Source organism: Colobus angolensis, unplaced genomic scaffold (assembly GCF_000951035.1).
Source record: "Colobus angolensis palliatus isolate OR3802 unplaced genomic scaffold, Cang.pa_1.0 Scaffold23, whole genome shotgun sequence".
NCBI lineage: Eukaryota > Metazoa > Chordata > Mammalia > Primates > Cercopithecidae > Colobus > Colobus angolensis.
Genome location: NW_012115488.1, coordinates 536,229 through 562,016, shown reverse-complemented (window position 1 = coordinate 562,016; position 25,788 = coordinate 536,229). Strand labels below are relative to the sequence as shown.

The 25,788-nt window shown below is 36.4% G+C and overlaps 1 protein-coding gene across 3 annotated transcripts in view; it reads right to left on the bottom strand.

Moving 5' to 3' along the window:
* The window catches only part of ATG10 (autophagy related 10), a 292,922-nt gene that overhangs the window by 92,790 nt on the left and 174,344 nt on the right, over positions 1 to 25,788 (bottom strand). For all 3 annotated transcript variants that reach the window (XR_001002005.1, XM_011944213.1, XM_011944214.1), the window contains one exon: positions 5,900 to 6,038. Coding sequence is in view for 2 of the 3 variants with exons in the window: in XM_011944213.1 (XP_011799603.1) it covers positions 5,900 to 6,038 (139 nt within the window). In the remaining variant the exon portion in view is untranslated. The remainder of the gene's footprint in view (positions 1 to 5,899; positions 6,039 to 25,788) is intronic.

Here is a 25,788-nt window from a genome sequence, read left to right as displayed (position 1 = left end):
AATGCAGTCTCTGCCTTCTCAAAACAGCACCTAACATATAGACTTGAACACTGCTTTGATGACTTTGAAGGAACAGAGAAACAATACATGAGTTACAAGTTAGGCAGTGATTTGTTTCAGCATATTTTAAAGAGAGGCTAATGAGATTTGTGTTGTGCACACAGTAGGCACTTATGTATACTTTAATAGGTATTTCAAACAGGGCTCATTTTGCCAATAGTAAGCAAAGATAAGTTTTTTCCATATGGCACAAACATTCACCTAAGAAAGCTAAAATACAATCTCTTACAGGTTAGCAAAATTAATGTACTTACCTTGCTATTTTCTCTCCCAAGCCTCTGGGTCCATCTAAAATCTCTTGCCTTTTGTATATGTGGCTAAGCAATACTCTGCTTAGAATAAACATTTTGGCTAATTAGCTGTCTCTGCAGTTTTACTTCCCATTTCTTTAGCACCTGTCCTTCAGTACATTTTTCAAAACAGGGCTTGATTTTTCAATGAGATTCTATTGCTATCATATGTTCTAACCCAGCATGTGACTTATATCCTAATTCCCCATAATGTTTCAAATATTTACATGGTTCAACAAATAATTCTCACTAGATTTCCTCTATTATTTGGACTATTCAGTTTAAATATATTTGTATTAAATAATTTTTCATTATTTTTAAAAATAACTTTCACTGTTTGCTCTTCAAATTCATTTCAGTCTCTAGAATCTCTTTTTAATTCACCAAAATTCATATTATGGTTCATTATCATGACCTTGGCTAGATTTACTGTCTACATAAACATATATGTAACATAAATATAAATATATGAACTTTCTTAAAGATTCTTTACAATCAAATAAGACCCTAAATTAAATTTCTATTTGCTGCTCACTGTAGTAATTAACTAGAGTCATTTTTGCCCAGTCTTTAAATACTTCTCTAATCCACTATTTTTCTTCCTATTCAACAAGCTACCTTAACCTTAACTCTTACTGTACTTGCAATAATACTTTTTTCCCTGAAAATATGTTCTTCCCAACTCATTTTCTCTAAGAGGTTATTGTGTTTAAATTGTTATAAAATTAATAACAAAAACAATGAAAAAGCCAAATTCCTTTTTTTTTTTTTTTTTTCAAATTTCATTCTCACCCTTCAATTCCTTTTCTTTCTGTTTTACTCAGGCACAGTTTCTAGGAACTCCTTCCTCTGGTCTCATTCACATCTGCTCAAACTCTTTCACTTTTTCTTTATACCTTCCAACCCCTTCCTATCCATTATCTCTTCCATAATTTGACCTCAACATATCTTTTCAACTATTTCTTCCATAATTCATCCTAAGTGAGCCCCTACTCCAAACTGGTCCTTCACTGTTCCCCAAATGCGGTGGGCTCTCTCCAGCCCCCAAAGCTTGGCACTCCCTGTCCTCCCATTCTACAGTGCTTTTCCTAACCTCTTCAAGAAACCCAACCTGTGGCTGTCCTCTATAAGCTGTTGGACAGAACTATGGCTATTCTACTTTTACTCTTCAGCTTCCTCCAACCCCTATCTTTCCTGTTTTGCTGTCATTCTCCTCTATGCACTCCATAGACTTCCTCTTGTTGCAAACCATGGACAATCCTTTTCCTGCTTGATGATTTATATGCTGCTTTAATTCCAAACTTTCCATTATTCTTTCTTTATCCTGGCCTTTATCTTAGTTTGGTTCATGCTGCCTTTGAGAAGGAACTATTCTTTGATTATTTATTTTGCCCCATTTCTCCATGAGCATCCTTCAGGCCTACAACAAGTGGACAAATCTTTCACATGAAATATTTAGGCTACATTTTAAATTCTATACCCTTATTTCCTGGGCCAATAATAGAATGGTCTCCATAAAGGACAGCCATTCCTTTGCTGAATGGAGGAAATGATTCCTCCTCTATTCAAATGCAGCCCTGCTGACTAATTAAAGAAATATGTCAAAACAGCTCCCAAGAAGAACCCATATGTCATCCAAAGAATTAAATGTTTTGAAAATAAGAAGAGCCACTTGGTCCATTTTTCAATAGAGATTGAGAACAAAGGAAAAGAAAGAGATGAATCAGAATTCAAGATGCAATAAATATAGACATTTCTAGCTAACTGTAAGAAGAAAATATTTAAGCCAAGGCCTCTGGTAAGGCAAAGGCCATCATGTATGTGCCTAAGGGTTTTACCACCTTTGAAACATTTGCCACTAGCTTTGATCAAAGTTGAGCCCTCAAAAGGGAAAATGAGAAATAAAAAGGTCAGGGAATAAGAATGATAGGGAGTGGACAGAAGGCTTTGGCATGATACAAAAAGTTCTTTAATATGGTATACTTCAAAAACAGTGGGGAAAAGAAAAAGAAAACAAACAAACAAACAAAAAACCAGCATGCACTTGAAGATGTCAACGCTTTGTGGGAGTGGATTTACTAAACTACAAGGCACTATTCCAATGTAGGCTATTTATTATTATTCAACAGATGTACAATTATGTCTCACCCTCTGCTGAGTGATAAATGGTATTAACTGTGTCCCACCACCTCTCCCAAACCTACAATGACAGAAGTAGTTAGAGAAAAACAGAACATTGGGATGGAAGGGCTTATTTCTTCTCTTAAATCCACATTGCCTACTTGGTAACTAAGCTCCTGTACACCGAAGTAGTAGAAATGAGAGGCAGAAGCAGAATGCTGTCTCAACTTGGCTGACTGCCTTCAAGGATTAAATAAAAATACGTGTTTATAGAAGTGGAACAGCTGCTTCAGCTAGTTTGGATACTCACTTTTGAGTCCTCAGGATGTTCTATTTTTCTAAGTCCACTACTCCTATAGTCTCTGAAAATTATCAGACTAAAGAGTAAAGATACACAGATGGTTTGGGTCCTAGGTCTCCTGGAGACAACAGAATTACTTCCGCCTTCAAAACCTGGCATAGCAGTTGAAGTAGGCACCATCACAATGTTTCCATTCTTGGGCTATATTTTTTAAATGGCTAGAAATTCTTCATTATCATTTCACTTAAATACTTGATGCTGTGCCACAGTTGAATAAGCCATACATATATACATATATCTTATACATGTATACACACAAAGCCATAAATAAAGCTTCTCACTTTGTAGGCACTCAATATTAATTTCCTTCAGTCTTGTTTTTATCTTGAAGCTCTATGTTCCAGCATATCATTTTATAGATATAAACAAATATTTCTGCTATAGTGCAAGTTGTGATATAATAGAATATATGATATGATATGACATGACATGACATGAGAGTGACAAGAATAGATGGTATGTTAACTGAGTCTTGGGCTACTAGTAATTGGCCTGGTAGAAACTGGACCATATAAAGAAAAGGAACTCAAAGTCTAAGGGATTTGCATTTTGAGAAACAGTAAAGATTTCTTCTGAAATTGAAGCAAGCTGATACAAGAAAGGGTAATGTAAATTTAAATGGAAACTATTTATTACTTGTTTTGCTTTTCCTTAAAAAAATAGGTACAGGGAGAAAATTTAGAGCAAAGCAGAGAAATTAATTTTTACTAACAATCAAATGCAAAAGAAATTATAAATATCTGTCAAAAACAAGGCTAAGTGAACTATTTTTGAAGCAACAAAAAAAAAAAGACCCCTGGGCAAGAAATTTTACAGTCATCCTCTTTCTAGGTCGGAACTCTCTTAGAATGAGACAAAGAAAAATCTGGGCCTGGAATAAGAGGAAGACATTAGGAATCCTTTCACCACACTGACAGAGATTTGTTTAACAAACAGATGAAGGGTCAGAGTAATCAGATATCACAGGAAAAGGTAAGGAGAATAAAAAAGACTGAGGGGAATAAATGAAAAATTGTGACTCCAGAGTAAAGGTTGATACATTTAAAAAATATCCATGAGGTTAAGTTAGGTGGAAAGAAAAAATAAATTATTAGAATATGATAAAGGACAGAAAGAACCATTCTTCATGTTTCTCCATCAGAAAGCATTCAGTATGCTGCACAAAAATTAAATTTGATATTTTAAGGTACCTGAACAAGCACTAAACGAATTCTGGGCCAAAATAAAATTTTAAATTCCTGATACCCACTCTATACAACACAAAGCAGTGGTGGTGGGGGGTGAATGCTTCTACATAAAAATAAATGACTTGTTTTGGTTTACCTTTATAAGGCATAAATGGAGGGCATTGTAAAAGTATACAAATAGAAGCCAAGAATGCTAACTGTTTTTTTAAAAGAATAGAAAATCATGAAGAAAGGATCACAGAAACTACACCAATGTCATTAAAATATAATTGGACTTGCAGGAACAATTACTGTGCTGTACTGTAAGGGGAGCTGTTGGCACATAAGAGCAATGCACACATATGAGCTCATCAGCCGGCCTTGGCAAGACCCACTTCCAGCTAGAAGCAGTCATGTTTCAACACCTCTGATTCCCTAATGCTGACAAGCTAAACAACTTGTTTTGTCTCTGGGAGCTCTTCTCTGGTGATTAACTGCTTATGGTGAATACTAATTATATGAAAGTACAGTATTGAAGAAGTAATGTCCTATTTCCTCTACCTGCAGCCTCGACTTGTCTCTGAATCTAGAAGGCAGAGCCATTGCAAACCAGAACCAAGAAAGACATTTTCCTCCCCCTGAATAAACAAATATATCTCCTATTTTTTAGTATGGCACAGTTCACTGACAAGAAACTTCCTTTAACCTCTGGGCTCTAAACCAAATATAATTACCATAAAACGAGTGTTTTATAGGCTTCTAATAATGATATGGATAAATCCACAGCAAGAGTTTGTGAATTAGTGAACTATCAGTGTCCTCCATTCCCCATGTCCCATGTTGAAAATTTACCCCAAATTGTCAGTTCTTAGGAACTGCACCTCAGATTAAAATCTTCTCACCAGGGAGTCTATGAGAATTTCTTCTTGTGTTTTAAATCCTAAGTGCTTGTTAAACTGCCAACACTGCAAAATTAGAGACCATTAAACAATATAAGGCAGCAAGTGATTAAATCTACCAAACACACATTCAAGCAGCTTAAGCTCCTTTTTAATTAAAAATAAAATATCATTGGCTAAATTCAGATGTCTTAGCTATCCAGAAAAAAGTTAGAAGACTGTTCAAAATGCATAATGCTGCTGACAAGCCAGATACAAAAGGAGAAACAGGGCAAGGGTTTGGCGGAACAGGAGGCTCCTCTTGGTCCCTGGGCCTGGGTGGCAGCACATCCCAATGCTGACCCGGTTTAGGCAGCGGACTCTAAACGGGAAGTCATGGCTGCGCTGCAGGGTGAGGACGCCATGTGGCTGCTGATTAAATAAGCTTTATTAGCTAAGGCCTCCAAGGAGACAGGGTGTTCCACCTTCTTGGCAAGGGAATAAGTTGAGTAACAGCATCACAGGAAGCTAAGGCATTGGAGATGTATACATGGCTGAAGGAAATGTCAGTGCTATTTTTAAATACAGCTTAAGCTAATTGATAAACATTTCTTAAAATAATTATTAGCTTTTGGGGAAGGAAGCACAGGGGCTTCTGAGTTAATGGGATCATCTGAGATTAAAAGAAATTTTTACTGTAAAGTTAGAAGTAAATAAACATTGTAGCTTTAAGTTGTTCCTACTTGTTTAAAGTAAAGAAAAAGGGCCAGGGGGTTTAGTCAACTTCAGGCAAAAGGCCAAGAATCTGAAGATCAGACTTAAGGCTGGGATGATATCATTCACGCTAAAGTCTTGATACCCTTTCTGAAGCATGAGAAAATTTACTGGTAAAACCTTACCTCACCCACAGTTTTCTTATTTTTAACTCTATTTTTTTTCCTCTGGAGAATAATTTTCCGAATATGCTTTTTGCTTTATATGTAAATGTTATAAATTTACTTTGAGCTTCAGACATGGTCTTACCTAAAAAGCTTGCCCTAAAGTAAAGTACAGGCACTTGGTAGCTACAGGAATATAAGACATGATACTCATATTTAATCACTTTGGACGCTGCTGCAGTTTCAATCACTTCACAATCATCTGAGGGTAGCTCGAAAGCCTCCTGCAAAAAAGCAAAAACAAAATGAAAATGGGTTTGTTAATAAGAAAAGTACTAACACGGAGAGAAAAAGAGGAGATTTTCTTCTTGCAAAATAACAGTTAAATAAAATATAAGGCTATGAGACAAGGAAAAGGGAGTTTCCCATATTAATGTTTAACATTTGAGTCCTGGGTAAATAGTAAAACCAGAAAACATTAGCATTAAGTAATTCCAGATTGTTTTTGAGACACAAAGAAGCTCTGTATAAAGAAAAAGAAAGGAAAAAAAATCCAAAAAGATCTATTGCCTGAAAAATCTTTACTGTACAATTTTAGCAACAAGATGATGGCTATACAAGCTACCTTCTTCCCTACCTGTGAAAGCTAAAAACATCCTAACAATTGAACAAGAGGCTGTGAAATGTCCCTAAAGATTCTATTGTACTTGCCAAAAGATGATTCATTGTGTGCTGAACAATTCCCAGTTCCATTTTGAATAAGAAAGTTATTTTGCAAGAGGTTGAATTTGTTAGGTATATTTCAAAACCTGCGATGATTCTGTTTTCCTTATTATTGTGCTATCTTTGGCATATTTCTACAATAAATCTTGATTTATAATAGAGTAGATAGCAAATATTAATGTCAACTTTGGAAACAGAGTTTTGTAAGCAGAGATGATGATAGTCATCTCACTTCTCACGTGATCATTTTTACTGTTTTTTGTTAGGGGCCTTTAAAAGAATGTATCACTGTTTAGAAGCAATTAATTGGACATGTTGAGTCAGAGTCTGGTTCCATCCACATTCACTTATTTATTGGGGTTGAAGAATTTCCTTTGAAATTAAATTAGTACTAGAAGGAATGAAGCAGGTTGGTTTAGCTCATTTCTACCTCTCATTAAAATAGTAACAACAATGAACAATCAGAAATAACTAAGGAAAGATTTCACACTTTATCAATATGAAATAAGGTTTCCTGTGGAGATAAGCAAAGCCCTAGACTACTTTCAAGATCTGTATCTCCTTTACAGATAATTCTGTAATTCCCTACTCACAGTCAGTTCACTGGGGAGATATTACAATGGATAAATCACAACTGGAGATGTTTACAAAATATTTTTCACTAAACTCCAGTAAATACCATCAATTAAACACAATAAAATAACCAGAGAGAAATCATGGAAATAAATATGCCAGATACAGAAAGTTAATACAGAAGCAAGAAAAAGATTTTTGTATTTTGTTTTGTTTTTAAATTTTCATTAGGCATAGGTATCTGTACCTTCTATTACATAAATTCTTTTAACCAAATTCTTTCTTTTTGGTTAATAATTGGGTTGCTTAGCATTTATAATTTCCTTTCTTAATATTATAAAATAATTCTCTCTTGGTGGCAAAAATTACAAATATTGCACAAGTACATAAAAGAAAAAATGAAATTCCCCTCATCCCAGCACTCCTATACCTCAGGTTTGTAACCATCATTAACAGGCCAGAGTGTATTTTTTTAGACTTTTTGATTTTTGGCACACAAACACAGAGACACATATACACCTCCTCCCCACCCCCGCCCCTGCTTAAATCCTGCTATATATACATATGATCCTAGAGTGGATATTTTCACTCATGGGCATCCTGCCACGTGCTGCCAAGTCGCTGCTATAGATTTAGTGCCTTTTAATGCCTTCTCTATATTTCACTGCATGACCACACCATAGTTTTTTTTTTTAACATTTCCATATTGCTAGATATTTTAGGTTGATTATAGTTTTCTGCTACTGACAAATAAGGCTGCAATGAATATCACAGCACATATATCCTTGCACACCTCTATTTTTTCTATGGTGCAGATTCCTAAGGGTGGAATCACTGTATCAAAGGGTATGAGCATTTTAAATTTCAAGAGATACTGAATCTCAGAAATTCCATCCTCAGAAAAAAGCTGTATCAATTTATATTCCCAGCAAAATTGTATGAGAATGCTCTTTTCCTATGTCCAATAAATACTGAATGTTGTTTTTAATTTTTGCCTACTGATGAATTTTTAAGTATCAATTTCTTATTGTTTTAATTTCTAGTTTCTTGGTTACTTGCTAGTGAAGGCAAGCAGCTATTCATATGTTTATTGGTAATTTGTATTCTCCCATGATTTGCTTGATTTTACTCTTCACTATTTTCTGATTGTTTGCATTTTTCTTATTGAATTATATAAACTGTTTGTATATTGGAAACAATAACTTACTATTAGAGATAAATATGTATGTCTGCACCATAGAAAAATAGAGGTGTGCAAGGATATATGTGAAATATAGACATATATACACACATATATATAAAACACTTTCTCTCTGTTTTCTTTCAACTGTTTGTACTTTTTTATCACAAAGGGGTTTGTTTTTTACTTTTACGTAGTCAAATCTGTACATTTTCTGTTTATAGCTTCTAAGTTACATGTCTTCATCAGAAGGCTTCCTGCTGTATCTCACCTCAGTCTTACAAATTATAAAGATGTTAAAATTTCTTTACTATATACACACGTTTTTAAACTAAAATTTAGATCATTAATCCAACTGATTTTTGTTTTGTATATAGTGTGAGGTAAGAAATTTTCCTAGATGATTTCAATAGTTCATCTTTTTTCCACTGATTTTAAACGTCACCATATCTCTCTCTCTCTCTCTCTCTCTCTCTCTCTCTGTGTTTATTCTCTAATCTTCTCTATTGAGCCATTTCTCTTCTTAGACGATCACTGTGCAATTCTTAAGTGCATACTGAATCGAAGGATTTGGGTCATTGATTTCTACAGAAAAGTGCAGAAATAGACTGTCTGAGACCCAGTGCTGCTAGTAAAGATACAATTTCTGGAAAAAAATTTCTTCACTCAAACTCAAATTAAGCACTCAGGAATGTGCTGGGGTTGACATCAGGTATGTGAAACTGGTATCAATTAGGCATAGATCCATATTCTCTAGGAGGCTCAAGAAATAAGAGGGAGAGGACAGAACAAGCTTCTTGAAAATCCTGTGAGAAGTCTCACTCCAGTCACTGTTCTCACTGGCAGCTGAGGGCCTTTGTGGGTTGTGAAGGCCAGGGGTACTTGTCCTCTAATTAGGACTGCTACTATGTGCTACTATGTCACCCAGTGTTGCTCTGGGCAGTCATCTACGTACAGTGACATTTTTGCATGCTTTACTCAGATTAGATGAATTTGAATCCTTCGTTTGTGTCTGCTAGGATCTTTCAATCATTTGTGGTCACCTTTATGATGACCATGAAAATACCATTCCTTGAAGTCATGCAATTTGGAAATCTCAGACTTCTACACATTTTCTGCTTTTTTTTTCCAGTTAAAAGTGCCAGATGGTTTTAGAACTTCAAGACTAAGGTTCTTCTCTTACTCATTTTTGTGTTCCTGGAGATTCTAGTACAGAGCTAAGAACCCTAGTAAGCAACATTTTCTATTTCAGTCTGAAGATCTGTTTCCTCCTATGTAAGTACGTTATAACAAACTTCATAGGTGATTTGCCAGCCATCTCACACCACCCTAAAGACTAAAAAGAAGTAAATGGAGGAGCAGAGATGCAAAATGTCACCAAAGAGGATATTCCAATGGCAAATAAGCACATAAAGAAGATATTCAATATCCTTAGCCAGTCAGGGCAATATAAATTAAAACTATAATGAGGTATCACTAAACATCTGTCAGAATGGCTAAAATAAACAAAATAGTGGACACCACCAAATGTTGGTGAAGACAGAGAAACTAGATCATACATTGCTGGTTGGACTATAAAATGGTACGTATAGCCTCTCTGGAAAACCATATGACAGTTTCCCATACAAGTAAACATATAATTACCACACAACCTACCAATTGCACTCAATTTATCCCAGAGCGTTGAAAAACCTGCGCATGAATGTTCATAGCAGCTTTATTCAGAATAGCCCAAAATTTGAAACAATGAGGTGTCCTTCAACAGGTCATGGTTAAGCAGACTGTGGTACATCCATACCACACTATTTAGAAATAAAAAGACACAAACAACTGATATACACAACAATCTGGATGACTCTCCAGGGAATTATGCTAAGTGATAAAAGTCAATCTCCAAAAGTTATATACTGTATGATTCCACTTATATAACATTTTTGAAGTGACAACACTTTTGAAGTGAAAACCAGCAGATTAGTGTTGGGGGACTGGAGGGCAGAGAGCTGGTTATAACACGGCAGCATGAGATATCTTTGTGGTGATAGAACTATTCTGTATCTTGACCATAGTGGTGGATATGTAAGCCTACACATGTGATAAAACTGTACAAAACCAAATACACACACAGAGATGCAGACAATGAGTGCAAGTCAAACTGGGGAAATCTGAATAAGGTCAGTGGATTGTATTAATGTCAACATCCTGGTTCTGATATTATACTATAGTTTTAGAAGAAGTTACCACTGGGGGATATTGGGTAAATGGTAGATGGGATTGTTAGTTCTTATTACTAAATGTGAATCTATAGTTATCTCAAAAAATTTCAATTAAAAAATGGAAAGCACAGAAACAGTGAGGCAATTTGAGGCTTGTTAAAAACTGAATAAAAATGTTAAGACCTCAAGGTGCTAATAATACAGATGACAGAGGGATCATGGTAATAAAGAGAGTCTAATGTCTGGGATTTGTTTGAAAATAATACAGGAGAAGGGTAAGTGGATGGAAGTGTAGAAGGAGCACGACTGGCATGGAGGGGTGATTGCTGAGATTGTTTGATGAGTCCCTGGGTGTTCATTATACTGTTCTATCTACTTTAAGGAGTATTTTAAATTATTTAAAATAAAAAATTAAGATAAAAAAGTTTCTGATACCATATTACAGAACACAGAAGGAAGAGAATTCTAATAGTGAAAGAAATCTGAATCATTCCACCTAGTCCAACACGCTCATCTTGCAGATACAAACAACAATACCCTTCTTGTTGGTGCCTTACCCAATGCCACCTAGGTACAGTAGTTCCCACTTATCCAGAGTTTCACTGTCTACAGTTTTCAATTATCCATGATCAACCACGATCTGAAAACATTAAATGAGAAATTCCAGAAATAAAAAATTAATACATTTTAAATTGTGCGCCGTTTAGAGTAGTGTGATGAAATCTCTTGCCATCCCGCCTACCTGGGACATGAATCATCCTTTGTCCAGAGTATCCATGCTGTAGACACCACCAGCTCATTAGTCACTTAGTAGCAAGCTGGGTTTTCAGATCTACTGTTGTGGTATCACAGTGCTTATGTTCAAGTAATCCCTATTTTACGTAATAATGGCCCCAAGGCACAAGGGTAGTGACACTGGCAATATGGATATGCCAAAAAGAAGCTGTTCATCTCTTACTGTGCTCATTATAAATTAGACTTTGTCACAGCTATGTATAGGCAAAAACATAGTATATATAGGGCTCAGTGTTATCTGTGGTTTCAGGCATCCACTGCAATATCTCCCATATCTCCCATATCTCCCATACCAATAAGGGGGGACTACTATAGTTAGGGGTACAGGAAGGCCTACAACCCTTATCTACTGACACTGAAACCACTGCTCTTTGTACTGTAGTATGCCACTTAACTACTACTATGCTTCATTTGGAATGATGTTCTGAACATCATAATCCTAACACTTTGAGGTAGTTTGCTAATTTTTTTACTATTTTTCTTTTATTATGTGACTTTTAAAGGATTTGGGTATACAGTGAGCCCTAGGTATACATGAGGGATTGGCTCCAGAACCCCCCTACCCCGAAGATACCAAAATTCACAGACGTTCAAGTTCCTTATATAAAATGGCATAGTATTTGCATATAATCCATACATATCCTCCCATACTTTAAATCATCTCTATATTACTTATCATACCTAATACAATGTAAATGCTATGTAAATACCTATACTATATTGCTGAGAGAATAATGACAGGAAAAAAGGTCTATACATGCTCAGTTCAGATGCAACCACTATAGTCCTAACTACAGTTTTGATCCTGGTTGCCTAAATCCATGGATACGGAACCCACAGATATGGGGGACAAGTTGTATTTCATTTGATATTAAGAGTCATTGAAAAAAGAAGTCACAATATATTGATTTTTCTCAAAATATTGCTATTTCATGAAGATATGTGTATTTAGAAAATTACATTCATTCAAGAGCTAAAAGATTAAGTGGTTCACATTAATTATAGAAACCTTGATTTTATTGAATTCAATTAACAAGTTGACAGTGATCTCTCATTTAGAAAATCTGATACGAATTAAGCTTTACAACTAAATCCCATTAAATAGGGATCATGCTGAAGACACTTCATAGATATTTTATTGAAAGCAAACCCAAATACTGTATTGGGCCTTGGAAATGAGATCCATATCTCTATTTATCCTACAGGGAAGGAAGAAAAACTTTTCTTCTATCACTAATAATCTCTATTACTGAGCAAACATAAGTAATGAGCTTTATTAATAACATCCCTTGAGGAAAAGAGAGTTGATTTGTTTGTTTTCTACCAGTCAGGTCTTTAGTTCAAATCTAACATTACTGGGCTGGAATCACAGCTAAGGAACCAAAGAATGACACAGGGGCAGTGCTGCTTCAAAGACAGTCCTTAGCTCTGTTCAAGACTGGACACAGAAACCATCTCATCACAATGGAAAGATGCAATGTAATAAACTCTTCATTTGCTGAGTTTCCTGAGCCAACGGCCATTTAATATTTTTAGAAGTGATAACGATGGATGAAGCCTTCTGACAAACCATTGAAAAATCAATTCCTCAAGAAATAAAGAATTTTAATTATTAAAACGCTTAAAGTGAATTACAAAAATAATCTGTGGGACTTTAAGTAATCAGCTCTTGTTTTGTTTGTTTCATGGTTCATCATTATACAGTGGAGTGGTTTTTTCACTATCTTAATTTCCAGAACGACTTTTTCCACAATGCCTGTGGCTTCTGAGTAAGTGACTGTCACAAGAACCTTTGCAAGCAACGTCATTCTTTTAGCAACTGTAAATGTTGTATGTGGTACATCTCGGGGGGTTCAACATATGTCTAACAGCATCCAAAGCAACACTGAAACAAAAAAGGGTGGTTACAAGGTGATCCCAAGAATAATATGTTAGTGAGGCTCTCCCCTTCCCAGTAATGTTATCACTACTACTACTGATTTTTTTTTTAAAGGGGGTAAAAAGGTACCATTCTTTACTCTCCCCGCTACATCAACCAAAGTGAATTAGCAGCAGCATGGCCAATATGGGTTCCCACTGAGAGGAAGAATCTGTTTCCTGTGCAGGATTAAATCCTCTTCTCCAGGCTGGCATGCTCAAGGGCAAGGCAGGAGGGAGGGGATGCAGAAACCCGCCAGAGCACATCTGGCAGTTTTCTGGATGTTTACAGCTGGCTCCACTGTGCTTCCTAGACCCTGTTTCTTTTAAGACTGCATAGGAAACAGCAAGTGCTGGGAGCTGGGAAGGTAGCAAACAGGCCAAGTAAAAGACGGAACTGTGGAAGAGGCTATCTCTTAGAGTCCATGCTAGAAAACACAGGTTCTTTGGCAGGAGAAAATAGTAATAATACTTAATTGCACTTATTACTTATTTCTATACATCTAAAAGTGAAGAATTAGCAGAATAAGGAATTTGAAAATCAGAAATTATTTATGTAAATCATGCCAAACTAGAGGAAGAGGGAAAAATTTTGACCTCTTGAAAAAATCTCAAGCTTCAGAAGTCAGTCAAGTGTGTTTCTCTTCAGAGTTACCCTTTACATGTGACATAAGAAAGGCCAGCATCAACTGTAACAGTTTACAGTTTTTCTAAGCCTATTGATGTACATCATGTAATTTGGTCCTCTGCTCTAGGAGGAAGGCCCAAGGTCTTCAGTGAGTAAGAAACTGAGTCAGGGCACAAAACTAAGCCTTCAGGCTCCAAGCCCAGGGTTCTTTCCAGCCTGCAAAGACCATCAGATTCTTGGGGGTGGGAAATGTTAAATGGATGTATTCCTGGCCTCCACCCCCAAAATCCTAATCCAGGAGTTCTGGGATGGGTTTTAAGAATCCACCTCATAAGCAGTGTTCCTGGTGACGCTATGCAGGTCTTGCCTCACATATACATGAAGGGTCTACTTTGTGATTCTTTACTTTTGTAGTCTATGGAATTATACAGTCAGGAAAACTCATTCACCGAGACCCAAAATTATGCCATAACCAGTTTGCCTTCACTAGCTGCTCATCTATGTTTTCAGGGCTACTGTTAGCTCATTTGGTCTCCTCTCGGAGGGAGCCTAATTCACTTCCATTAAGCTAAGACCTCAGCTTATCATCCCCGACTCCCAGTTCACTGCCCCATTCCTTCATCTTCTCCTATAGAAAAATTTCCTTCATTTTCCTTCTAATTGGTTAGTTAATTCTTGCTAAACCATTAAAGGCCATTAGTGGCTTAGTATGTTACTCCTTTATCAATTATTATATTCAACAGTAGATTTGTGGCTGATAACCCTAATCAAAAGGAATCTTTAATAGTGGAATTTGGAGTGCCAAAAAGGAATAAATTTTGCACCACACATGTAACCACCAGTCTGTGAAACTTGCCTTATAAGGCATTCTATGTTTTAACTCCAGAGCCAGAAAATTCTTCCTTGTTACCTTGCTAGAAAGTAAATCAGTTCTCACTAGATTTATCCTTGCATTATTTTTATATAATATGAATAAATTTATTTGTTCCCCATATTAAATAAGGCCAGTTCTTCTAATTTTTCTTATATCTCTAGTTCCACAGATCTGCAAACATTTTTCTAAAGGGCCAAGTAGTAAATATTTTAGGCTTCTTTGTGGGCCATAGGTCTCTGCGGCTGTAGCCTGAAAACAGCCACTGGCAACTCATAAACAAAGGTACACAGCTGTACTCCAGTGACATTTTATTTACAAAAACAAGCTGTTGTCCATAGACCTTAGTTTGCCTACCCCTGAAAATCCTAATTTCAAGGCCTTCTTTAATTTCATTTTATTATATTTTTTATAAGCACTAAACAGAATTTTATTAAAGGACTTGTGTCTCCATTTGGTGAACTCTTTCCTCCTTTCCATTTTTTTCCTGTTTTAGGATGCTACATTACATTTCCTGAGGGTCTAAGAAATTCTGAGCCTTAAAAGGACAATGATAATTAAGTCCAATGGGCTGAAGTTTGGCTAAAGTCATTTTCTAAAGTAAGAGATAGAAGTACCCTAATTTAAACAAGTGAGATTTTTAAATGTCTTGATGAATAAACTGCAAATTCCTTCAGCACATGAATAAACTTCTACACTCAAATCCAGAAACGAGTAAATTTCTCCGCCAAAGAGTGAAAATGATAAAGCCTTCATAAACAGACCAAGAGGCAGGCAATGTAGGAATGTGAGAGGACTGTGAACCCTAAAACACAGGCCCTCTCACACGTGCACAGGAAACATCATGTCTAGGAATCAGCAAGGAACTGTTTGAGTAAGCCATTAGTTCCTTCCCTTGCTCAAAACTGTCTCTGGATCATAGGGATATTAATAAGGATTTATTTATTTCTTTGCTTGCTTTTTACCAGGAGAATCCCTTTAAGATTTCCACAATTATATATGACATGCCAGGCACTAAGCTTGTGCCAGGACAAAGATGTGGTTGTTGCTTTTAAATAATACTACAATATTTCAGCGGTAATGAGAGCAACATGAAGCTCTCAGCTTTCTATTGGAATCCAAGGGGACACTCAAAATCTCAGATAAAAACACCTAGATTTCAGAGAAGCATAGTATAGGTAAAAATAAAAAAGCACAGAATTTGGAGCTAGATGTGGGTTCAATCCCTGGCTCTGCCACTCATAGAATGGACAGGTCATTTAACCCCTTCATGCCTCAGTTTCTTCACTTGTTAAATAAAGGCACTTTTCCCTTAATGTGATTAAATGAGATAATGTATAAAATGTATATATCTGGCACATAGTAGGTATACTAATTAATCATAACATTCATTCAAAAAATGTTATAGGATACACTAAATGTTCTAGATCAAAGGTGTACAAACATTTTCTTAAAGAGCCAGATAGTAAATATTTTAGGCTTTGGGCATCATAAGTCTCTGTCAAAACCACTTAACTTTGCCACTGCAGCATAAAAACAGCCTAGATAATATGTAAATTAATGAGTGTGGCTTTGTTCCAATAGTACATCATTAATGAACACTAAAATTTAAATTTCATATCATTTTAATGTCATAGAATATTATTCTTTTTTAATTCTTTTTTTAACCATATAAAAATATAAAAACCATTCTTAGCTTGTGAACTGTACAGAAATACACAGCAGGATACCTGCTATGGCTCAAGACTGTAATCCCAGTGCTTTGGGAGGCTGAGGCAAGAGGATTGCTTGAGCCCAGGAGTTCAGGGTTGCACACTGCACTCCAGCCTGGGTAAGCGAGTGAGATCCTATCTCTAAAGAGGAAAAAAAAAATAGGCAGCAGGCCATAGTTCCCATCCTCTGTTCTAGACACTGTCCTGGGGCCTGGGAATAGAAGAGAGAACAATAATAGATATTATGTCCTAATATAAGGAAATACATTAAACAATAATCACACAAAGAACTACAAAATTATAATTACAACAAATACTATTAGAGAAAATGCACATGGTCGCCAAGTACATAAAATTTTACCTCCAAATCTATAAATTTGGTTTGTGAGATTTTAATCTTTCTTTTTCAGCTTCATTCAAGTGTAAACCGGTTTTATGTAGCACTGATCATTTTAGTATCCTAATCACCCTTAACCAAAGCTTATTTTTATTTCAACGATCACAACACCCACCCAGACAGATTTTTAGGAACTGTTTTTGTCCAAGTTTAATCTGTCGCCCCTGTCATCTCTGATTATCCAAGCTTCTTCCTGACAAACTCTTGCTGCAGCCCACTAAAAAGTCTCTGTCTACACTTTCTGTTGCCCCCAGCAATAGTTTCTGCTTGAGAATGCCCCCATGAGTTTTTTTCTCAGCTTTACAAATAACTCACTTAAACATGTGTGCCCACTTGCATGTGCATAGACAGCATTCAACTAATGTTCACTGAGCATCTACTATGAGCTAGGCACAGTGCCAGCACTGGAGATTTGTTGGCAAACAGATATGGTATTTGCTCTCAAGGAACTTACAACTAGAGAGAGCATGGGAGAAAAAAATCATTGCATAAACAATTATTTGAATATAATGTTGCAAGTGCTATAAGAATGTAACAATTCATCTTGAGGCCTTATCCAGTTGGCAGACTTAGAAAGGCTTCTATTACAGCACACATGTCCCTTTGAATGTGAGTGAAGGCAGGGCTTTTGCCTGTCTTATTCATTTACGTATTCCAAGCATCCTGAACTGTACCTGGCAAATAGCAGACATTCAATCAATATTTGTTAAGTGAAATCAATACGTGGAATGACTATAAATTGTCTGTTGCCATTTTCATCCTATAAATCAGAGATCTCTAAACTTTTTTTATCATGACACTAGGAGTCAAAAAAGTTAAGCACTCAACCCTAATATGCGTATATTTACCTCCTGATTAATTATGAATATGTATTTCTATATAATATACTTTGTATATTATAAAATACACAAAAATATAAAAATTTTAAGGACAAGACAAAGGTGAAGGAAAAATATTTCAAGGTCATTCTTTTAGTTGGGTGATGCTTTGGATACAAATAAAAGTAGTCCTCCTATCTAGCTCTTTGCTCAGGCACCAAAGGGCTTTGGCTGGCCCTCTACCCTCACCCTTCATTGAGCTTCTCAGATTTCTGGGCCAGTGATTGTGGCTGAATAAAGTTGCAGAAATGTTGATTTTAAGGTGCCCATTGAAAAGTTAGCATCTCAAAATTTGACAGATGTAAATAGCAGGCAAATGAGCACACCATTACCTGGTTTTCCCAGGCCTCCTGGCTCCAGAGTCAGTGCTGCTGAGCAGCCAGCCAATACTGCTCATAGTCCTGGATGATCAGACACCCAAAAACTAAATGTTCAGATCCCATATGCTCAGTAGTCCTGGGGCAGCAGACTTCATTCAAAGTAGACTCTAAAGAGCCAGAGGTAATTTCCTTTCTCTTCATAAAGAACCCTGTCCTAATCTGCGCATAGTCAAAGAGCCCTGGGTTCCAAATGTGTAAATCTATTCACTAAATAAAATGCTACAGAAAACTAAACTTATTTTATTTAGTAATGGTGCAGACACTTTCTTGCCAGCAATATTTTGATGAGAGCAATTTGACTGAATATTTAATTTTTTGTTTTTCTTTGTGTGTTTTAAATCTTGACTGTAACATGGCATTTCAAATATCTGGGTTTGCATCTTTTTACATTGTTTTGATAGGTGATTTTAATGGTTGCAATAGATGAGAAAGATCTACAGATCCACAAAGAGGAAGTATATCACTGGCTGTACTTAGTAAATCACGATCGCATATTTAAATCCCCTTCTCTAGCGTAAGAGGTTTTATTCAAGTTCTGGATGCCTTTCAATGAGTCGCTAGTCAATGATTGCTTCATACCGTCATTAGGCACAATAAACACACAGGTTAAGGGTCATCATTAATAACAGCAAATATAAATCCATATTTCAAACAATTTTAATTTTAAATTTGGATAGTCAATTTTTGAAAGATCTGATTAGACTGTTATTTGTACCTTTTACCTTTTTGTTGTTGTTGTTGTTCCAGAGATTCTTTGCAGGAAGCTTTTAAAGCCCTTAGTCTGAAAAGTAAGAGCTATGTTAACTACAATTGAATAATATCATCCCAGAAATCCAGGGCACAGGTAAACTGCAATGCATAACATGCAATGAAAGGAGTGAAAACACCACTGATAGCTCCTTCCTATCGTCTAGGTCCCAGATGCCTTGTATAACTAACCTCTATGGCATCTGGTTTTCTGATAAATGCATGGAATGGCAATGCCAGCATCAATCCATATTTAAATATTAGTAGTAGCTGGGCACAGTGACTCATGTCTATAACAGCAGCACTTTGGGAGTCTGAGGAGGGAAGATTGTTTGAAGCCAGGAGTTCAAGTCCAGCGTAAGCAATATAGCAGGATCTCATCTCTCTTAAAATAAAAATTTTATTAAAATTTTCAAAAAGTTAAGTATTAGTAGAGCTTAACTTTTACAAAATCAAAGTAAATATAAATCGCAATTCTAATGTTATTTCCCACATCTCAATGGATTGTTTTGCAAGCCCTCTGGAGGCCTGCATTCACTTTAAAGACTCTATGCTGGTGACGTAGACCATTATTAAACAAAATTATGAAGGCAAAATTGATCCTTGGTATCATGCGCATCTTGCTTTTCATGGCCTTACTCTCCTCTTTCAGCACAAAGCTCTTAAATCCAGCCCTCTGATCTGAAATTCACAGGATACCTGATGAACTTACCAACACTAAATGTTACAGTCTGGGTATATTAATCCTACAAGATTCTTTGGCTTTTAGGAGAAGGTTCTCTGAATATGGAAATCTTAATGATGCAGTTTCTTGTTACAGAACCCACAGTCTGTGGGGCAGTGACAGTGGCTTCTCTAGCACCCTTTGGAATACACCCTATGGGTAACTGCCTACTGTATTGAGGGAAGGCCAGCCCTGCGGATGACTGTGTGAAGGGGGATATGGATATCACCAGTGCCTCATGATCACTTTCTCTGAGGTGACAGAAATTATTGCTGGAAGGAGCTATGTTTGACTTCCAAAGGCCGGACCCTCATGTCTCCCTGTTCCCAAGCCTGGGCATTGGACTACTTTTTCTATTTCCAATGCTAATGATAAATCAACATTCAACAGAAGTTTCCAAAGAAGAAAATAAAAGAAGCATTGGCTGATAATACTGAATTAATGTATTTTTCTGATTACTTATAATGGCAAAGAATTATTTGCATAGGAAGAAAAATGCTAATTTTATTAAAGTGCTATTAAATGAGGCTTTTAGCCTAACTTTCAGCACCCTGAAAAATTATACATAGTGACTTGATTTGTCAGTTCTAACCTCTTTGGAATCATTAGCCTGCATAGTTGACATACTTGGGAAGGAAAAAACAAACAAACAAACAAAAACCAAATCCAGAACTGACTTGTTCCCTAAATGAATTGAGAAGTTGTCATTAAGAAGCATCTGCTCCTTTATTGCATTCATGTAAAAGCATTCTTGTGCCTGTACAGCAGACTACCGAGCAGATGTTTTTAGTGCACTATACCCACAGCAATAGGTGTATCACAAAAAAGATAAGGAGCTACAACGTAATTAATGATTTCCGTTCCTCTATATATGAATTTAACTTTTTTTAATGGATTAAAAGTTGTGTCAAGAACCTCAACTTCTAACTCAAGCAATTCACTTACAAGAAAGTGAACACAAAATCATTTACAACAATAAATAACAAAAGGTCAGACTCAGTCTCATACCCAACATGATGAAATCTGAGAGTACAAGAAAGGCTTTTCCAGAGCAAATCATTCTACCACTTTCCCATAGGTCAGACAGAGAATTTGCCATTGGAGATCAATTTCTTTATGCCTTAAAGGTCTTCAAGTCAGGAGAATATGCATTTTCTCTGAGAATAGAGGCAAATACTTAAAATCATTATCAGCTAAAAAATTTTAAATCATAGCCAAGATTTTCAAACTGTCAGTGGGCTTACAGCAGGACAGGCAGGCACAGGACTCTGGGCAACGGAAGAAGGAAGACAAGTAGTATTTATAAACAAAACAGTGAAAAAAAACCACACAAACAGTAGTAGTGCGGTTTTAATAAATTGGTAACATGTTCCTCTTACTCTAGGAAAACGCCCTAACTTTAACATAAATTTTAAAGCTTGAAAACAGTGGTTAATAACCATATGAAAGTCTTCAGAAAGACTGCTCTTTAATTCAAGATCCAAGTTCTGTTTGAGGTCCATGTGTTAGAACGGGCTACTCAGAGAAGCTGACTTTGATGTGAGTGCCAGTGATCTATTTGGAAAGCGATTTCAGGAGGACAAGTAAGGGAACAGGGAAGTGAGACAGAAAGAAAATACAGGGTATATTAGTTAACAGCTTACCACTGGGGTAGAACGAGCTAAAAGTAAATATGGGGTATATTAGTAAACAGCTTACCACTGGGGGCAACCAGGGCTGCCCTGGTTGCCAATATGATAAGCAAGCTTATGAGATAAGGCATTATTATTTTACCCAAACTGAGTAATTACCCAAATTTGCCTAAGGTCACAATTAGAACATCTGGGAGACTGTATAGAACAAGCTGCCAAGCATTCCCACCTGAGAGGTTAGGGAGTAGGACAGCTTTGGGATGTTAACTCCTGGAATTGTGGGGCTATCTCACACTGGAACAGACCCTGAAGTGCACAGGAACTGTAGGCATGAGGATATGGATAAAGCTAAAGACCACTGCCACCAGTCTGGGCAAAAACCTAACAGTCCACAGCTCTTTATCTACAACACTGAAATCCCAAAGACTTTGAAATTTTTTTTAAATCTTTGTATAAGTTGAGCCCCAAACTCATTTGGTGGCAAATTCTTACCGGCAGCTTTTTATAGTGTCTACTTTTTCCACCTTGTATGAATATTGTTTCACTAAAGAAATATTAATATGTTTGAGTATAAGGTACTGCCTAAATACCACAAGGAATCTAAAATAACACAGAATTTACTTTTATAAAATTACTTTTCCAAAATCTCCCAAATTCAGAACTCCAAAACATATCAGGGTCCAAGGATTATGAACATGTGTTTTTTTGTGGTGACTTCTACTTTGCTGTTGAATTTGTCTTGAGAATAAATAAAATAATATTGATGAAGTACACTGATTTCCTTGGACAAAAGGTACTGAATAGACTACTGAACAGTTACCAAATTTTAAAATCCAGGAAAAAACCAAAAAGGAAATGAGGGGCAAGGTAAAAAATAAAGCTTTGTAACCTCATGGGTATTTTTTATTACTGAGATTCTTGGAGCCTTCTCTTTACCATGGTCCATCATGGTTAATAGTCTTAAGATTACTATTTAAAATATTAAAACCCTACACCTTCAAAAACTCCCCAGAAAAATCAAAACCCAACCCAAAGATAAAGATTTTACAGTATGGCTATCAATAAAGGTCTTTTTTTTTTTTTTTTAAAGGTGGTCTCATCAAACTAACACATGCAGAATTTCCACATCAGCCTCTCAAGCTCAGATGCTTCCAAAATCCAAACCAATAATCCTAATTACTGAGATCCACAATAACGAATAGTTATTCATTTAATAAACTTTTATTGAGCATATAAGACAGTGTACTGAGTAGATTTTTAGAAATACGAAAAATAAACCTCACCATCATTCATATAAGAATTATGTAATTAGGTAAGGGAGCCAATTCATATAAATCATATCAATAAGTGACTACAACCCACAGCAAATTGTAATAATGGCTGTGCGAGTTCTATACATGTTCATGGGATTAGAGATAAAGACCTCAATCCCATGAACTGGAAAGGATACAGGAAGTCTCAGTTTAAAAGATGCTGTTTAGCCTGAATAATGAATGATTCCAACTGATAGAAATGAAGCATAGGTTACACCAGGCAGAAGTGATGGCAGGACCTATGGCACAGGACACTGAAGTTCATGGCCAACTTAGCAAGTCACCCTGTTTGTGTGGAACATAGAGTTATATAAGAGAATTAAAATAGGATACAACTGTTACCCTGAAGTCAGACTGTAGAGAATCAAAGTATATAATTTAAACTATATTTGGTAGACACTAGGGACCAAAAGGAAGTAGATGTGAGGCAGTATAGCTTAACAAATGAACACGGCAGACTTTGGAGTCACTCTGCCTGGTTTGGGACTTGATTGCACCATTTACTTAGCTATGTGACATCACAAGTTACTCAAGCTCTCAAAAGCAATTTCCTCATTTGTTCAGCAGAAAATGACAATAACAGTATCTGGTTCATGAAGCTGTTGATGGGGCTGAATGAAGTAACCTGTGTAAAATATTTAGGACTCTGCTTTGCATGTAAGAAAATAATAATGTTAGATTATTGTCATTAGTGGTGTGGTAGAGTAACATTATGTGAATTTTGCTTTAAAAAGAATAATCTAGCAATTAACTGAAGGACTGATTGGAAATTAGAAAGAGAAGGCATGGTGAGATCAGTTAGAAGGCTATTTAAATAACATGATCCTAAAGAGAGGTATTAAGAGATTTTTTAAAAAATAAATGATTGGGAGCAGTACTAGGAAGGAGGGAACAAATGAGAGAGATGTTCCAAGAGAGTATGCATTTGTTAAAGCAAATTACTGTTGAATTTAAGGGGTCAAAGAGCAAGCTCATTCATTAGACAATATTATGGTTTTGAGACTGAATAACTGGGAAGACAGTGGTGTCATTAACGGTAAAAGGCAATACTATTTTGGAGATGCTGATTTAAGGCAATGTGAATCCTACAGCTTACTGAATTTTTAGATCAAAAGCCTAAAGAGAAATGGGGACTACAGACATGGTTTTAATAAGAGTTACTAGTATTCAGCATTAACTATGTGCTACATGAATACTATAAACCATATATACCAATATGATAAGCAAGCTTATGAGATAAGGCATTATTATTTTACCCAAACTGAGTCCTAAAGTTCTTGGCCACACAATTTGCCTAAGGTCACAATTAGTAAGAGGCAGAACTAGAGTTTAAAGTGTATATAACTTTAAAGCTCATATATAGTTTGGATTTGAGTCATTAGCATAAAAAGAATAACTGGAACAACTAAAGTAGATAAAATTTCTAATGGGGAAAGAAGATAAGGTTAGAGAAAAATCTTGAGAAATGCCATATGTCAGAGATAGATGGAAAAGAGGAGCTAGCAATGCGAAGAGCTTGGTAGACACAGAAGAAAACATAAAAAGATGAAAATGACATGGAAATCACAGAAGGAAGGCTTCCAGCAGACCATGGTCAATACCTTGCATGTTACAGAAAAATGAAGAAAGATAATCTGAAGAGGTAATTTGGATAGATGTTTCAGCTGTCACCAACGTCTTTTTAGAAATAAATTTCAAATGCATATTGGAAGAAAATGCAGAATTGTAAAGAGTGGTATGAACTTGTGGTGAGGAAGTGTCAGTATTAAGAGTAGATAACCCTAATGAGAAGTTACATAGAAAAACAGAAAAACTACAGGTAGCTTGAGGGGATATAAAGGTCAAAGTAGAGCTTTTAGAAATATATATTCAATCTGGGTTTATCTGTATGTTGAATGGAATGAGTCAGTAGAGAAAAAGAAATGAGGATGCTAAAAGAGATTCAGATTTCATGATGCAATAGGAGATGAAGTAAGTGGTATAAGCATATAAAAAGAAGAGACAATGCTTCTCCTGAGACAGAAGTGCTCTACAGTGACACAATTCCAGATGATGTTCTAGAACATGATGTTACTGTGCCTGCAGGCAGCTGGAATAGAATCAAATCACTGGATCAGACGTCAAAATATCAGATGAGCTCTCTTGATACAGAGCAGAGTTCACCAAAATTTGTCTTTAAAGGGCCAAATAGTATTTTATTTAGTCTTTCTAGGTGTATGGTCTTTGTCACAACTACTACTCAACTCTGTCATTACAGCATGAAATCACTCACAGACAAATAGGTGTGGTTTAGTTCCAACAAAACTTTATTAATAAAACAAGCAGCTGGCTGGAGTTAGCCCAAGGGCTGTAATCTGCTGACCCATGATATAGAAGACTGACTGCCTTACAGACCAATCCTGCTACAAATAACAGATATAAATTCTAGGGAGAAAACCTATTTGAGGCTTTGGAGATTTAAGAAAAATAGATTTTGAAGAGGAGTCAACACCTGGAGCAAGTTATTTGGTTTTTACAGTTTTTTCCTGGCGGCAGTTGCAATGGTGGTGGTGTTGGCACAAGGACTGGGGGAGGGCAGGCAGCAAAAACTCTTGCCATCTTTCTGACTGGAGGAAACTGGGGAAAAAAGCCTGGAAAAATCATCGCTGCTGGAGAATGATGAAGATGCCCAAGAAAGAAGAGAGCCAAAAGAGGAGAACCCCAGATTCTATGTTTAAACTCAGCCCAAGTCTCTGGCTGACTCCTGAACCATGTACACGTGGGGCAATCTGAAAGCAGCTTAAAACTCAGGTTAAAAGAACTGGATTGAGTTCTATGCCACTGTCTACTACAGGCATGACAGTTTGCAATCTGAGTCTAACTAAGCTATTGATTGCAAAAAGGAAAACATCAACATTATTATTATTTTTTATTTAACTTTTATTTTAAGCTCAGGGCCAGGCACAGTAGCTCATGCCTGTAATCTCAGCACTTTGGGAGGCTGAGGCGGGTGGATCACTTGATGGCAGGAGTTCAAGACCATCCTGACCAACATGGTGAAACCTCATCTCTACTAAAAATACAAAAATTTAGCCGGGTGTAGTGGTGAACCCCTGTAGTCTCAGCTACTTGGAAGGCTGAGGCAGGAGAATTGCTTGAACCCAGGAGGTGGAGGTTGCGGTGAACTGAGATCACACCACTGCACTCCAGCCTGGGAGACAGAGCAAGACGCCGCCTCAAAAAAGAAAAAATAAAGTTCAGGAGTCATGTGCAGGTTACACAGGAAAACTTGTGTCATGGGGCTTTGTTGTACAGATTATTTTGTCACCCAATTATTAAACCTAGTACCACCTAGTTATTTGTCCTGAACATC